General features: G+C 43.7%; 1 protein-coding gene across 5 annotated transcripts in view; it reads right to left on the reverse strand.

Moving 5' to 3' along the window:
* The window catches only part of LOC136657626 (serine/threonine-protein kinase WNK1-like), a 128,616-nt gene that overhangs the window by 27,209 nt on the left and 84,426 nt on the right, over positions 1-16,981 (reverse strand). For 2 of the 5 annotated variants that reach the window (XM_066634574.1, XM_066634573.1), the window contains exons 11-20: positions 15,500-15,973; positions 14,272-14,550; positions 13,544-13,641; positions 12,769-12,931; positions 12,174-12,290; positions 10,927-11,073; positions 10,015-10,072; positions 9,728-9,862; positions 6,979-8,393; positions 3,062-3,145 (exon numbers count right to left, since the gene is read on the reverse strand). In XM_066634574.1, coding sequence (XP_066490671.1) covers positions 3,062-3,145; positions 6,979-8,393; positions 9,728-9,862; positions 10,015-10,072; positions 10,927-11,073; positions 12,174-12,290; positions 12,769-12,931; positions 13,544-13,641; positions 14,272-14,550; positions 15,500-15,973 — 2,970 coding nt within the window. The remainder of the gene's footprint in view (positions 1-3,061; positions 3,146-6,978; positions 8,394-9,727; positions 9,863-10,014; positions 10,073-10,926; positions 11,074-12,173; positions 12,291-12,768; positions 12,932-13,543; positions 13,642-14,271; positions 14,551-15,499; positions 15,974-16,981) is intronic. The other 3 variants (XM_066634577.1, XM_066634575.1, XM_066634578.1) reach the window with 3 other exon arrangements.

Below are 16,981 nucleotides of genomic sequence, written 5' to 3' on the forward strand. Positions count from 1 at the left end.
AACTAATTTTCAATAGATCAACATAAATAGTACTCAAAGCTTGGTTACTTAATAGTCAGCAGGATCAAGGTACAAAGAGTTGACATGAAGCTGTTGATAAAGCATCACACCAACAGACAAAAAATAAGTTCAGAAAAACACAAAATTTCAAATGTTACTGTAAACTGCCCCACATATTTAGCGCACACTTTTAGTATTTGTCAGGAGCTTCTATTAGACCAGCGGTTTTCAACCGCTGTGCCGCGGCACACTAGTGTGCTGTGAGGCTGCCTCAGGTGTGCCGTGGGGCCAAGGAGTCAGGCAGCAGCAGCTGCTCGCACGGGAGAAGCAACTGCTCAGACTCGCGCAGCAGCAGGAGAAAAGGGGGCAGCCGCGAAGAGGCTTGGACACTCCTGCTGTTGCTGGTGCCTGCCCCGCACGCTGATTGAGCAGCCAGCCAGGCAGCTAGAAAAGCCTGGAAGAGCTCCCGGCGGGCGAGAGCGAGCCTGACCTTGGAAGCAGGTAGGAGCCGGAAGCAGCTGGCTGGCAAGGATCCTGGAGAGACCCTTTTCCTTGCCTGCAATGGCCCAAAGTGACCCTCCCTGTGTTGCCTTCCCTTTGGGAGGAAGGGCGCTGGGCCACAATCCTATCCACACTTACTAAGGAGTAAGCCCCATTGACTATAATGGGGCTTATTTCTGAGTAGACATACAGTGGCTTGGTTGGTCGCACTCTTTCTTGAATAAATGAGCAGGCAAGTGATGCTTTTCTCCCCCCCCCACCTCCTCCCCTCCTGCACACACATCCCCCCATCATAATTGCAGTTAACCCCTCTGATTGCCCCTCCCCAACCCTCCCTCTTCCCCACCTTCCAAAGTTCAAAGCCAGTTGCTTCCCATTCATTCTCTCTCTCTCATTTAAAGAGTCATTTAAAAAGGTGACTCTTTGGAAAAGTGATCACACATCTCAGGCTGTGCATTTATTGGTATTACAGGGAACACTTAAGACCAATCCTTCAAAGTAATTATGCCTGCTGAAAGGTAACCCAAAGTTTGAGTTTGCACCATTACCCTTAGGTATTAGGAATGCAGTATCTACACAGGGCAGGGTAGGATAAAAAGATACTGTGAAACATCATGCAGAAAATTCTGCTAAAACATGTATAATCAAGGAAACAATGATCAGCAATTTCTGAAAATGCTATTAAAATGAAGACCCTAGCCATCTGACTGACCGCCATTGGAAACAGAATGCTGGACTGGATGGAACAGTATAATTTAGCAAAGCAATTTTTACACTAACCTGCATTCTGACTTTATTTAATAAGTTACTTTATTTTTCACATTTTTATACCACCCTTCCCTCCAAGGAGCTCAGGATGGTGTATATGGTTCCTTCCCTTCTTTTGTCCTCATAACAACCCTGTGAGTCAGGTGGGGCTGAGAGACAGTGACTGCCTTAAGGTCACCTAGGACCTGCTAGCTTTGTATGCTTCAGCTTCATATTGCTAGAACATTCATTAATCTTCCCTTGACTGGACTTTTTACATGAAAGTGTTCACAATGGGGCTTGTTCAGAAATAAGTGATATATTCCAAGATCCATGCAATATTTCACTTAAATTTCTCCTTCAAAATGCAAAATAATCTATTTTACAGGTATGCCCCACTTTCTGACGGTTCATTTTTTGTCGATTCACTCTTTCAACACATCTCAGTTATACCCAGAAGTCATTCATTCAACGCATGCTCCACTCTTTTCTGAAGGTGTTAATGAGAGTCCATGTGCAGAAACCTTTGTGTGACAGCAGGAATTCAAAAAAGGCATTTGCAATTTGCTAACTAAAGAAGTATTGGAATGCCGGGATCGGATAACTGACAACCACATGTGGTCACGTGGTCATTGGGGGGTGCACACCCCAACCCAAATCAGTTTCTCTGAAGACAGGGATTGGGACAGCGATCTCTGATGTTAGGCGGGGCTTGATGCAATCCTGTCGCTCCGCATGGAAGGGAATGCTCAGCTCCCCTCGCTTCTGGAGACTTGTCTGAGCCTCCCAAAGGCAGCACACATCTGCACACTGCCTCTGCAAGGCTCAGACTGAGAGAAATTACGTGTCTCACAATTTCCAGTTTGTGAAACTGGAAGTAGCGCAAGAGAAGTGATTTCCGTCAGTCTGAGCACCACAGAGGCAGCAAGTGGACACATGCTGCCTCTGGAAAACTCAGACTACCCTCCAGAGAGAGGAGTGGAGCATTCCCTTCCGTGTGGAGGGACCAGATTGCCTAAAGCCCTGCTTAACATCAGGGATCGCAGTCCCGATCCCTGTCGTGAAACGGCACACAACTGTATTTGTAAACTAAAAAGAAAGACTAAAAAAGTTTTGCTTTTCACCACTGCTCCGGTCCCTAACCTGTCAAATGAGCGGGGGACACCTGTACTTGTTTTCAGAATGTCTCTCTTACCTTTCCAACAGTTCAAGATAAGGAACATAATTTATTCTGATATGTATTGTAACAGCAATAAAAATAAAACAAATCTAAACAGTAGCACTAAAGCACAGCAAATCAACCAGTTCCCCTCCAGTCAGTTAAAACAAAAAATAACTAAAAGCTATGAAGAATAAAAATACTTCAGCTACCCATCTAGAGGTAGCCCGGGGCTGACAAATCCCGTTGGGGAATGAGTTCCACAGCCATGACACCACCAGTAAAACAGTCCTGTCCAATTAGTGCAAGAATGCCATGCACTGAATAGACACATCTTTGAAAACAAGCATGTCTTACAAAGTTAATTACGTGCCAGTCAAAAAACTGAATTATTTAAGAGCTGCTCCTGAGAAAGTACAACAGCTTTAAATGACTGTTTTAAAAAGTTAAGCGGCTACCCTGTTTTCTCTTTGAGGGGACAACACCCCAACAAATAAAAGTAGCAGCTAAATCAGAAACCATTCCATTTGTTACGGTGATTACACAAGAAAAGGTTACTTAGGTTAAATAAAAGTGTAGAAAGTTATCATCATGCAATAGAGTTTAATTTGAACATGCTCACTGAAAAAGGAAAAGCAGATAGCCATATAGCACCTGAGTTAGTGAAGGTCCCGGAAAGGGTGGCAGCTGCTCACTGGATGGAGCGCCAGTTGGAGGTTCAGAACCTACTGGTAGCCCCTATGAATAATGAATAATGGAAATTAAAGTTCAGTCACAGGAAAGAAAGGTCACACATCAACTAGAATTACCCTGTAGAAGCTTCAAACCTCAAGAAGCTATAACTCATTTTTTCCTACACAGAGGATTAGTGGTTTGTGTAGAACAGTGTCACATGTGAAGCAGCAGGTTTGTACAAACCACAGCTGTCAAACACGACATTAAGCAGTGACTTGAGATTCCTATACTTTCCGATACTTGGACAAAACCACAAACAGAAGCTTCTCCCCTACCATATTTTGGAGGGGAAAGGTGAGAAGGAGAGTGCATTAGCCTGCAGTTCATGCATGTAATGAAAAACTATATTTTGTTATGTCATGTCTGAATCAGTTCTATGAGGTTTTGGTTTAACTGCATTCATAAAACTGCCCATTGGCTATCCTAAAAAGTTAAAAACGTTGGGACAAGCATCAAGACAAAGAAAAAATCTCAGTCAGGTTACCATGAAATGGTTAGCAATCAGAGACAGCAGGATGAGACACATCTGGCTTATGGCAAAGTGAAAAGGCACATTTCAGCTATCTCCATTTTAATAGGTTCTAAACATGAAGGGCAAGACCTCTGAACAGAACCTCCACTCCACAATATCTAGCTGCACAAGGTAGTCTGGGGTCATATCCTTATATTGTACTTGTCTTACCTTTATATGGAAGTCTTGCCCTAATGAGGAGAATAAAAAGGAACATAAACTGTGGCAAAAAAGGCAATGTGGGAGGCCAAGAGAGACTATGAGGAACACATGGCCAGCAACATTAAGGGGAATAATAAAAGCTTCTTCAAATATGTTAGAAGCCAGAGAAGTGGTTGGTCCTCTGGATGGTCAGGGAGGGAAAGGGGAGATAAAAGATGACTTAGAGATGGCAGAGAAATTAAATGAGTTCTTTGCATCTGTCTTCATGACATAAGACCTCGGGCAGATACCGCTGCCCGAACAGCCCCTCCTGACCAAAGAATTAAGTCAGATAGAGGTTAAAAGAGAAGATGTTTCAGACCTAATTGACAAATTAAAGATCAATAAGTCACCGGGTCCTGATGGCATCCACCCAAGAGTTATTAAGGAACTGAAGAATGAAGTTGCTGATCTCTTAACTAAAATATGCAACTTGTCCCTAACAGCAGCCACGGTGCCAGAGGATTTGAGGATAGCAAATGTCACACCGATCTTTAAAAAGGGAAGGAGAGGGGCCTCAGGAAACTATAGGCCAGTCAGCCTAACATCTATTCTGGGTAAGATGGTGGAATGCTTCATCAAAGATAGAATCTCAAAACACAGACGAAAAAGCCTTGCTGAGGGAGAATTAGCATGGCTTCTGTAAGGGTAAGTCTTGCCTCACAAAATTTTTAGAATTCTTTGAAAAGGTCAAAAGGCACGTGGATGCAGGAGAACCCGTGAACATTATATATCTGGACTTTCAAAAGGCATTCGACACAGTCCCTCACCAAAGGCTACTGAGAAAACTCCACTGTCAGGGAATTAGAGGACAGGTCCTCTCATGGACTGGGACCTGGTTGAAGAATAGAGAGTGGGTGTCAATGGACAATTTTCACAATGGAGAGAGGTGAAAGTGGTGTGCCCCAAGGATCTGTCCTGGGACCGGTGCTTTTCAACCTGTTCATAAGTGACCTGGAGACAGGGTTGAGCAGCAGGATGGCTAAGTCTGCAGAAGACATCAAGCTTTTCCGAGCGGTGAAGACCAGAAGTGATTGTGAGGAGCTCCAGAAGGATCTCTCCAAACTGGCAAAATGGGCAGCAAAATGGCAGACGCGCTTCAATGTAAGTGTAAAGTCATGCACATTGGGGCAAAAAATCAAAACTTCACATATAGGCTAATGGGTTCTAAGCTGCCTGTGACAGATCAGGAGAGAGATCTTGGGGTGGTGGTGGACGTTGAAAGTATCAACCCAATGTGCGGCGGCAGTAAAGCAGGCCAATTCTATGCTTGGGATCATTAGAAAAGTTATTGAGAACAAAACAGCTGATATTATAATGCTGTTGTACAAATCGATGGTAAGGCCACACCTGGAGTATTGTGTCCAGTTCTGGTCGCCACATCTCAAAAAGGACATAGTGGAAATGGAAAAGGTGCAAAAGAGAGCGACTAAAATGATTACTGGGCTGAGACACCTTCCTTATGAGGAAACGCTGCAGCATTTGGACCTCTTCAGTTTAGAAAAGAGACGCCTGAGGGGGGACATGATTGAGACATACAAAATTATGCAGGGGATGGACAGAGTGGATAGAGAGATGCTCTTTACCCTCTCACACAATACCAGAACCGGGGACATCCACTAAAATTGAGTGTTGGGAGAGTTAGAACAAACAAAATATTTCTTTACTCAGCATGTAGTTGGTCTGTGGAACTCCTTGCCACAGCATGTGGTGATGGCATCTGGCCTAGATGCCTTTAAAAGGGGACTGGATAAGTTTCTGGAAGAAAAATCCATTATGGGTTACAAGCCATAATGGGTATGTGCAACCTCCTGATTTTAGAAATGGGCTATGTATCAGAATGTCAGATGCAAGTTTCTTGTCATCTTGTGTGCTCCCTGAGGCATTTGGTGGGCCACTGTGAGAAACAGGAAGCTGGACTAGATGGGCCTATGGCCTGATCCAGTGGGGCTGTTCTTATGTACTTATCAGTGAACAAGGAGAAACTGAAGTTCTTTACTGTGTTTTCTCACTGGACAGTTTAGGGTGCATTTAGTTCTATAGAGTCATACAGGGCAATGTTCTGTATTTTGAAAACATCCTTTGGGGACCTTTTTCCAATTGTAGTTCTTTCTGTAAAGCTTACATTACAGGCAAAATATATGTTTATCACAGTAAACATATGGCAAAAAGTGCGCCTTAGCTAAAAAAAATTCATTGCTACTGATCTTTGCTCACAATTCCTAAATTCATGTGCCTCAAAATGGGGCCTCTGCTCCCACAGAGTCAAAATAATCCATCCTCATATTCCCCCTATTTATAAAACTGCTACACATAGCCTCAGTAAGCCCCATGTTCTTGTTGGAGCTTCCCCATGTGGCACATCACACCACCTTATGCTTTCAGAAGCACGAAGGGCACTACTGGATAGTCAGGCCCATATAATATGCACTGCCTCAGATTTAACTTAAGCTAACTTGACCTGGTGTTAAACAGCACTCTGTAGTTCAGAGACTTGCTTTGGGTTATCATATGTTTACCAAAATGAACCATGAGGTTCCTATCATATTTACTTGTATCGAAAGTCTGACCTGTTCAGTATCTCCAGCCAACCAGTGAACAACCTCCCAAAGAGTGCGTGTGTATTCCACTCATAGTTACCTATGACATTTTAAACAAATAGCTTGTATATGACTGATCTAATATTCTAAGTCGATTCTAAGCCAACAATTTGGTTACTCCTCCAGCTTCTGTATGACATGTTCTTACATTCTGAAGGAATATTTGCTTGCCACGTAACATATGTGAATGACAATTTAAAGAACTTTTAAATTTTATCCTTCCTCTTCTCCTCCAAGCGAGATATTTGAAGGGTGTAAGCTCCAAATAGTAAATATGTGTTATTTTATGTATAAGCAATTTCTTCTTTACTATTCATACAGTGGGACCATATAGGTGATGAGGTCAGCACCAGTACTTATGAGATAGTATAAACAGATGGAGTCAACACAAACTGAACTAAACGTAACAAACACTGTGTCTGCCTCTTCCACCCCCATGTGGAAGAACACTGCATGTTGGCCTTCTAACAAAGGCTCCCCACTTCACGTTTTAACACAATCTGTAAGAATTCTGAATTCCTTACCGGTACCCTGCTAAGAGGTGGCTTTGAAGATGGGGTGCCTGGTTTAGTTGCTCCTGGTGCAGGGCAGCTTGCAGCTGGGACACCACTGACTGGGGTGCTTGCTTGGCCAGGCGTGGCAACTGGTGTCGTGACAGGTAAACCTGTTGGACCCAGTGACAAACTGGCTGGTGGAATACTAGTACTTGCAACACCTGCTACAGGCTTTGTGGGTGCAACAGCAGTGGATGGTAGGCCAGGCATGACTGTAGTCTCCATGACAAGAGATGCCTCCAGGGATACAGATGGATGAGCTGCTCCAACAGCACCATGTTCACTGAAGAGGGATCGCAATTTCTCTTCCAGGGTTTTAATGTCATCTATGCCAGGTGCTTTCTGCTGCATGTCAATATCCATTTCCAGACAGTGGGTGTGAGGCTGATTAGGTAATGGAGCCGGCTGAGGTTGACTATGCATTAAAGTCTGCTGAACTGCAGGCACAGGTACAGAAACCTGGGGTAATACTGGGGTAGAAGCTGCAGCTGCTACCGGAGGCGGTATAGATGAGGTAACTACTGATAGGGTGGGTACTGGCTGTACCCCAGCTGGTTGCAAGATGGAGCTTGAAATATTTGATGCTACTGCAGAGGATAAAGGTACAGAAACAGGCAAGGGCATCCCACCTACACTGCCCAGCTGTGGCTTTTCTGATGGCTGATCGCTCTCTGATCTTGGCTGTAACACGCTGACAACCACCATTTCTGCTAGACTGGGGACAGAGCAACTGGTGTTCAACTGAGAAGACTGAGAAACTAAGCTCTGTGCCAAAGACACAGGGACAGAAGCTTGAGACACTGTAGGAACAGCAATACCACAACCAACCTGCTGAGATGTGACAGGAGGTGCCATAGTTCCTGATATAGTAATACCAGGCCCTGGTGCTCCAGCTTGTGGCAATGTTAAAGAGGCAGGGGTGCTAATACTAGGAACAACTTCTCCAACAGCAGAAGCCACCTGGGGTGCAGTTGTTGAAAAAGAAGGTGCACTGATGCTGGAAACCACTCCACTATTTAACTGTGTCCCAGACTGCAACACTGGTGGTGGAGAGCTGGAGCCTGACAATTCTTCATTAGATGGAAGCCCTGTGGTTGCCTGTTCTTTTGGTTGAGTGCCAACTGAATGAGTAGCTGGTAAAGAAACACCAGTGGTGGAAGGAAGTGTTGATGAAGATGCCACAACTGATGTTGATGTCAGTCCCTCGCTCACACTTGTAGCTACAGGTGGAAAAAGTGGCATATCCTGGTTAAAAACTGGAGGAGCTGTGCTAGGTCCTTCTGACACCTCAGAATGCTTAAGCTCTGAGAAAGCTTGCTGCAGACTCAGTGATGATGCAGAGTGAGAGAGATTCATCCCAGGACCGTGAGAGGGAGAAGCAGCAACTGAAAGGAAGAAAAGCAAAATCAGTTTCTCTGGAGAAACTTACTGAAGGACTTCTAAGGCCCTGTTGAGCATTTGCTAGCACAACAAGTTTTTGCATAGACTAGAAGTTTCCTACTTCCCCAGGGCTAAAAAGTCAGTGCTTTGTATCCCTTAAATTTTCTGCAAAGATGTTACACATTTACTTTAAGTCACTGCAAGCTACTTTGTAAAATACAGTGATTCCCAAATTGGTGGGTCACAACCCACTAGGGGAACCTGAAGCAGGTCACTCCTCTTTGTGGAGAGTGATTCTACTCCGATGGCAGTGACAGCACCACAGCAATTGCAGCACCACTGTTACCAAGGGGCTTATTTTTTACTTTGGGGGCAGAGCCCAGTCCTGGAGGCTTGCAGCCCCTTCCGATGTCCACTGTGGTCTCCGATCAGCAGCTATTTCTGGTTTTTGCAGTACATGGAAGTAGCTGCTGATCAGAGATAAAGAACGTTTACAGAAGACTTGGAGAACATTGGATGGAGCTGCAAGACACCAGGACCCTGCAGGAGACCAGCTCTGCTCCCAAGGTAAGAAATAAGCCCCTCGATAGCAGCAATGCTGCGATCACTGTGGCACCTACCTTCACGTCCACCCAAATAGTTATGTGGTTACCAGCTCCCCTGTAGGGGTTTGGGAACCACTGTACTAGTGAAAACAAGTAGTACAAATGGGAGTAAGTCAAAGGCTCTAATAAGAAACTAGCTGTTCCTTCATGGCCAAGAAAATTGGTTTTTCCTGTAGTAGTATAATTTGTACACTGTGCCAGATATCTACAAAATAGGTATCCAGGGTTAACAGCAAATAGAAAATAATGTAAAAATCAAAGTACTGCACACTGAAATGGATGGCAAAGGTTTATACCATGGTAATCAAGCAGAAAGATGATCACACAATACTTACCATTACAGTAAATTCCTTACTGAAACACACCCTATTTATTGTTTTCTAAAAGGCATATACTGCTCTTCTCCCATATGAACCAGGACAGTTTACAACAGAATCCACTGTCAGGAAAAATAAAATCATAAACCAACACCTGAGCAGCAGCAACCTATGAAGTACAACCAACTAACCAAGACAACTTAAGAGCTTTCTGGCACCAAAAGTTTGAGTCACATACTCAAAGGTACACAATGTGGGTGTCTGCCTAGCCTCCAAGGGACAGGCACTCTAAGGGGCTGGTGTTGCTACCAAAAAGGCCCTGCTTTAAACTGTGCTTATCTTTGGAAAATAAGTAATATGCACTGGTATTCTATTCATTCTAATAGTGGCCTGTGCCACAAATGTTGGCCAACTCACCCACATCAAGTTCATTTTCTGATGGAATGGAAGTGAAAAATTTCTGTTCTCTCAATCTACTTTCTGGAACAGGGCTGACAATGAACCTTCTTCCTGCAGAATGTACAACCTGAGTCAATGAACTAGGTGGGACACCTAAAACAAAAACAGAGAAAGATATAGATTATAGTTGTGTAAATCCCTTACTGTCACGTGAATCAAGAACTCCAGTAACATGTCCAGTAGTATTTGCATTACTATGATTAAAGTGGCAACATAAGAATGCAGTAGAATTTATATAGGCTTACCTATTCTTTGTGGCATGGAAGACACAGGATCCGGTTGTTTAAAATCGCCATCTAATTTCTGCAATAAATGGAATAGTTATTTTGCAGTACAATCCCTCTATTAGAGACCATATAGCAGTCAGTACCTACTACAGCAGGAGTATTATCAAAAGTATTCAGTAGACCAGGAGTTACCAAATTTCTTCCTTTGGTGACCCACTGTGTCGTCCACAGTGGTTCCAGGGCCTGCTGGAGAACAAAATGGCATCTGCAACCCAGAAGTTGCTTCTAGGGCACACCAGCGTGCTCTTCACATCACTAGCTGTGCTACACCATGTTTTCCAAACTGTGTGTCACGCTGTTGCATTGCAACACCAAGTTTGGGAAATACAGCACAATGTAGCCAATGACATAGAGAGCATGCAGGCACTGCCCTGGAAGTGACATTTTGTTCAGCAGCTTCCTAGCCTCAGCAGGCCCTGGAACCACGAAGAATGACTGAGTTCCTGCTTCCTGTTCATCTCTCTGTAGCACGCAGGCTTGCCTGCACATTCAGTTCTTCAGTTCAGCAAGAAACACTTGTGCTGCAAGTGCTACTACAGAAATAAAAAGGCACAGTAATGGGTGCACAGGGAGGGCCACTAACTATATAGCATTCCCCCATATCTGCGGTTTCCACAGCCATGCTGCCCCCCACTCGGAACAGAACCCCCATGGATACGGAGGCCCACCTGTATTCATTTCAGTTATCTTTAGGTTCCAACTCCAATCTTCTCTAGTACCAAGTCAGGAGGTGGGGGGACACGGTCAACAGTAAAGGTTCCAAGTGCTTGTTTTATTAAGGTGCACATGTTTGCGGTCCAAACCAGTTATGGTAATAAACGTTTTGTGCCACATGCTTTAAGACTAGTGCAAGCAGTAAGAACTCCTTACCTGATTCTGCATACTGTCCATGCTTTGATCACCTTCTGGTTCCCCACTAACATCCTCACCAAGCATCTCATCAGCTTTTTCAATGATCTCACGCACCTGCTCAACAAATGACTCTCTCTCTGTTGCCAAGATGAATTCATTTTGCACCTACATTTAAAATTAGAACTTGTTTAGGGACTAGAATAGCCTTTTCAACCTAAAAGAATAGCCTTTTCAACCCCTCATCGATAAGCAATAAAATCATAATACATAATGCTATAGTAGTTCCACTTGCAGTGCAAGGTAATAAGCTTCTGGTCTTCAAGACGTTCTCAAACTGGGCACGTAGTTAACTGTGTCCTGTGCTAAGTGCTGTACTGCATATGCTGCTTTTCATATAGGATAACGCCTGCACTGCAGGCAGAGAAAGTAAAGGAGTGACAGGCAACCTCAGTAGGTTAAGCAACTATATTCTAAGCAATTGTGGGATTTCATGGGATTTCCAGGTTGCCTCCCATTCAGTATTGGCCAGTTAAACATGGGTCTGCTTGGAGAAATCACAATTTAAAGGAAGAACTTGGTACTGATCTTAAGAGAGTGGTTTAAGCAAGTACTAGCTAAATGTGGCAACTCTGGGCTCCTGTGTGTGTTGGCATCCTTCAGTCTCGGAAGTCTATGGTATCGCGCTCTGAATGGTGGTTCTGGAACAGAGTGTCCTCTCCAGTGCACAAAGTCTGGGTAAAGTAGATATGGAGGATAGACTGTTACCCATGCAGCAAATCCCCCCTCTCCACGACGATGAAATGGTCCAATGGAAAGGCAGAAGCCAATACGGTTGGTTCCAGCGACATCACAGGAGTTGCCAGAACGTGACTGTGTTCAGCCATGAACTGCCTCAGGGACTTCGGCTCCAGATTTTGCCTCGAGATTGACTCCTGAAACCTTTTCCATAACTGGATGTAGCCACAAGGCAGTGGAGGTTTGGGATCAGAGTTTTCCTTCTCTCAGATGAGCTGCCTTCCCAGGCTAACGAGTCCCATCTACCCGGTGGCTGTTTAGTCACCTCTTAGGACAAGTACAGCCAAACTGAGGGCCTATTCTTATCCCCCAGCCCCCAGGGGGAAGGGCTCCTGTAATCTACATGTTATTGCTGGCGGAATCAATAGATCAGAGAAATGTATGTACCTAGAAGGAAGTTCTGATGGGAGCAAATCAATTGGGGCAGGAAAATTATTAAAACAGAGCAAATCTGCATCTGAGCTGCTTACCATGATCAAGGCTATTTCCTCTGGGTTGTCACCATCCAAGTCAAATTTGAAAGTAACCATTTTTCTATTATGGGTCTCTAGCTGACATTCCACAACCCTATCTCCTTTGTTTGATACCTGCAAAATTCAAAGCTCATGTTCAACATAAAAGTAAATAGAGAGGAAGAGAGTAATTGCTACTGATGGACTCGGAGCACTATGGGGAAACAGGAAAACACACATTATAGAAAGGACTGTCAGAAAGAATCTTCTGGTATCAAGGGTTTCAAATATTACCCTATGAGCTTCCAAAGCCTTTTTCTGTTGAACAAAAAGAGACTAAAAAATATCTTGGGGAAAGATGTAGAAGATGTTTCAGGATTCTGCCCTCAAAATTGTGTGTGTATGGCAACATTTTTAAATATGAAAACATAATGTTAATACAGCATGTATACAGTTCAACAAGTTGTTTGGGAAAAGCACAAAACCACATCAACCAACTCTAGTGTAAGTCAATATCTTAACTGGAGTCAGACAAAGCAGCAGTATAGGAAACAAATACACATTTTTCAGGAAAACACGGTACAAAGCACAGGCATTCAATGAAGTAACTCACATTAAGAATTCTCAATTTTGGGCGTGTAGTCTTTTCATGGCGAGAACGGCTGCGTACTGATTTCCGATAATGTCGCTTCGTAGTCCTCCCTTCATGTCTACCACTGGATGCTGGAACAGTCTCATTACAGTCACTTAATCCTGATGCAACATCTGAATGTGTGCTAAAATACAGTCAGCGTACTTAAAATAAGGAATATTTCTCTCTTCTAATGTTACCTGTTAATACTGATTTCATTTCTTATACTACTCTCAAGGCAAGCACCCTGAGTGAACAAGACAAAAAGACCATTTGTCACCCGACACAACTAAAATCATGAACATTTGTAATAAGTGAGACAAAGGTCTTTGTAAAACAGTTCCATATGAATATAAAACATGAAATTACATGTTTAAATTACTCAACTCTTGAATTACTAAAAACTAAAAAGTCTCCTTGGGTGCCCTTCCAGAAGAAAGGTGGGATATAAATCAAGTAACTAAAACAAAAACTACAACAAAAGCAGAGTTCCTCCTCAATAAAGTGTTGCAACAACTAAGATGTAATCGGGTCATTTTATGCAAAATCATGCTATATTCTAGGGTTTCTAGGGTATTCTAGGGGTTGTAGTTCTAGGGGTTCATGCTTGGCCGAAAACCCCCACTGTAACTCAGAAAAGGGCAATATGCTTACAGAAGCAAGAACATCCAAAGAAAAAATTTTAAACTGGGGCAAGATTAACAGAACAGAGATAATAACAAATATCCAAGTTCAAAACTAACAGTTTACTACTTACCTATCTATTGAGGAAACCAATGGGGCTGATTGTGAAGGCTGTTGCTGCACTGGTGATTGAGGCTCTGGAGGTGCAGTCTGTGACGCACCAGAGGCATTCTGCAGAGATAAAACTTTCCTTTCAAGCATCTTATTTTTTTGCAGTTTCATCACATATTCTATTCGCCTCTGACTAGAAGCTGAAGTACACTCTAGATCTTTTAAAAGCATCTAATCCATTCATTCGGAACTTAAGAAAGGATTTTCGTGCAAATCTGAAACAGGCTGCCTGGTGAAAATCAACCATGTTATCTACTAGATGGTGATACTACAGTTTGCCATGCAACCAGAGTCTTGCTAGCAGAATGTGCATCACAGAAGCCAATGCAGAGTGCAAAGACCATTCAAATCTCTCCCAGCAACAGCAGGGCTGTGGGAAACAGGTTTGAGGAGAAGGTTTTTCAATAAACTATTGGAATTGTTTCCAATAAACAATTCAGAGATTGGCATTAATAGCCAAGAAGAGAAGCGCTAGCAAGTATTTTGCATCTGGGAGGCCCACTCACTTCCCAACAGCAGAGCCAGTGGCAACAAGGTCTCCACATTGGCATCACATTCTGCTGTAAGAGAAATTCATTCAGAGGATTAGCAGATGATTTTCAGCTAATATGGAAATGGATTCAGAGTTCATGCCCTGAACTTCAGTTTTTGAAACACAAACACCCCCAAACTTGCAGACAGTCCATTTACCTCTATTGCTGTCTGCTGCGAGGATGCAGATGAGACCTGCTGAGCTAAACAGGCAGCAGGCTGTGGCACTTGAACCTGTCCTCCTAGATTGCCCAAAGAAACTAAAACATTCTGTTCCACATAAGGTTGCACCACTGCAGCAAGATACCCTGACTGAACCAATGCATCTGTGGGTAAGGGAGGGGATAGTACGGCAGAAGGAAGGCAAGCAGAGGCCACAGTAGAAGAAGCAATATTTGAGTCCCCAGTGTATTGCGCTGGTAGTCGAGGTGGGAAGCCCTGCGACAAATGAGGAAGCCAAGTTAGTGCATTTTAGGGAAATTTGGGAAAAACAGTATGAAACAGGCGGGAAGGGGAAAATTAAAAGCAAAGCTACAAAGGAATTTTTCTAACAGGATGCATTTAGGCAGTGGTACAGCTGGGGGGCAGAAGAGGTACATTGTCCCAGGTACACCTTGAAGGGGTCCCAATCCACACACCTGGCAGCAGACCCAAGGTGAAAAGCAGCCTTCTGAGGCTCCCTGAGCCTCGGAAAGCCTCCTGGAGGCCTTAGAAACGCACTTCTGGTTTTTGTCAAGACAGGGCTTCATCTCATCTACTTTTCATTGCTCTCTTCAGAGATGAAATATATGAAGTGACAATTCAGTATATGTGGCATGGCACAAGCGGTGTATGTTCCAGTTCAGAGAGAACAAGTCGCTGGACACTGTGCACAATAGTAGACAACACTACAATATGAAAGTGCCTTCATCTTTCCCATGTGCAACTCTAGTCCTCTCATGAAGTAAAGTATTACACAAACCAAAAGCCATCTTCTGGACAGTTAAACTGAGAAGTGGCTGACCAACACTCCCAAATCACTGGTAAAATGAAAATCTCACATCTTATTCCTTGTTGACAACTGTGAATCACAGGAGTTCTTATGAGTTAGTCTTTGACAGGAATTTTGTAAAACTATTTCCTTTATACTTTGACAGTTGCCAACATGCTGAACATTCGTCTTTCAAACTCCACCTCCTCCACTTCATCTTTCATACCCCAATTGCCAGTCTAAAAATTAAATTTTATGTCAAGACTTTCCTTGTGCACTGGTAAGGAATTTACTGTTCAATTTGTTCTCTATAACTAAGACTGACAGAAAAGGTGCTCAAAACTCATAACAAGGCTTCCAAGTACCAGAGGAACAAGTGAAATTTCAGAGGGGACTCTTGTTTGACTGCCACAATACCTGGTACAGAGCATCTGTCGCTGGAATTGGTACTTCAGCAGTTTGTCCAAGAGTCGCTGGCAATCCCACCGACTGAACACCTGGCTGTAGAAGCTGTGGAAGAACCTGGCTTGACAGCTGAGCCACAGGCTGCGGGATAGTTGGAAGCTGAGTAGGGACAACAGTTGAACCTACAGGAATAGCAGCAGCAGCAGCAGAACTGGCCAGAGTGAGTAAGGGCTGGTTAACACTGGCTGCCATGGAGATGGGTAGAGATGGGAAGCCAGGCTGAGCCACTGAAACATGAGGTGCTGCTATGGGCAGTTGAGAGATAGAGAATTGTGAAAGAAGGGGGGCTTGTAGGGACTGTCCCATAGGGAGAAAATGAGACCCAATGGGCATGACTGGGGCAACTGAAGGCTGAGGAAGGGAAGACGCTGCAATAGGTAACTGTGGTTCACCTTGGATGATCGGCATTGGCTGGGAAACAGGAAGCTGGGGAGGTAAAGAAAAATAGAGACAGACTTTAGGAAGCAGGGTTGCAGGTGCTTTAAAGTTATTAGTCAAAAGGAAGAAAAATTGTTTACATAACATCCAACAGGTGTGGGTAAGAAATATATGCAGCAGAGTGACTGGAATAATGGCTGTTGCCCAATTAGCAACATTTTGCGATACTATATAATATTTGATAATAATCCTTCTCACTATCAAAGCAGAATGTCTAGACCAGGGGTGTCAAACGTAAGGACCAGGGGCCAGATACGGCCTGCGGAAGCTTTTTATCCAGCCCTCAGGCTCTCAGCTGCTGAGCAATGCTAAGGTGTTACTGCTACAAGGACAGCCCACATAAAAATTGGGCTCTCCCATAACTTGAAATATGATCAAGATTTGTGTATTTTCTCTTCTGTCATTTGCAGCTAATGAGTTCCTAAGTGAAAAAGTGCTTATTTTTGATTATCTGATTAATGACATCACTTCTGGCCCTCAGCAGGCACCATGAATGCTGTTCGGACCTTGGTATGAAACAAGTTTGACACCCCTGGTCTAGACAGAGCAAGGAGGTAAGAAAACCAGCAAGGTATCAATGCTATCACAGAGGACTTTGTATGGGGGAGGGGGAAGAAACTTTTTATCCTAATGGAAAGTCTTCCCAATATTTCTGTTTGCTCTTTTCGGGGTACAAGACTGAAGCAAGTGACAACACTCACTCCAGCAGCATACAGATGGCCCTAGTTAGTGCCACAAAGCGGAGTAAGAACAGCAACCAGAGGGGGGAATTAGTTATCACCATTTTAGTGTTCCAAGGCTCACAAGTTCATTAACCTTCTATGGAGCCAGTTCAGAGAGAGAGAACGTCCTCAACAAAAGGAGTAAGACTATGGAGCGAGGTCAAGCTGAAGCGCACATGTACAGACCTGTGACTGTACAGTGACTCCAGCACCCACCTACTAACGTGTCATGAAGCTGTATTTTACCTTTTTCAAAAACATAGGACCCAATCCT

The sequence above is a fragment of the Tiliqua scincoides genome, chromosome 7 (genome assembly GCF_035046505.1).
Source record: "Tiliqua scincoides isolate rTilSci1 chromosome 7, rTilSci1.hap2, whole genome shotgun sequence".
NCBI classification, from domain to species: Eukaryota; Metazoa; Chordata; class Lepidosauria; order Squamata; family Scincidae; genus Tiliqua; species Tiliqua scincoides.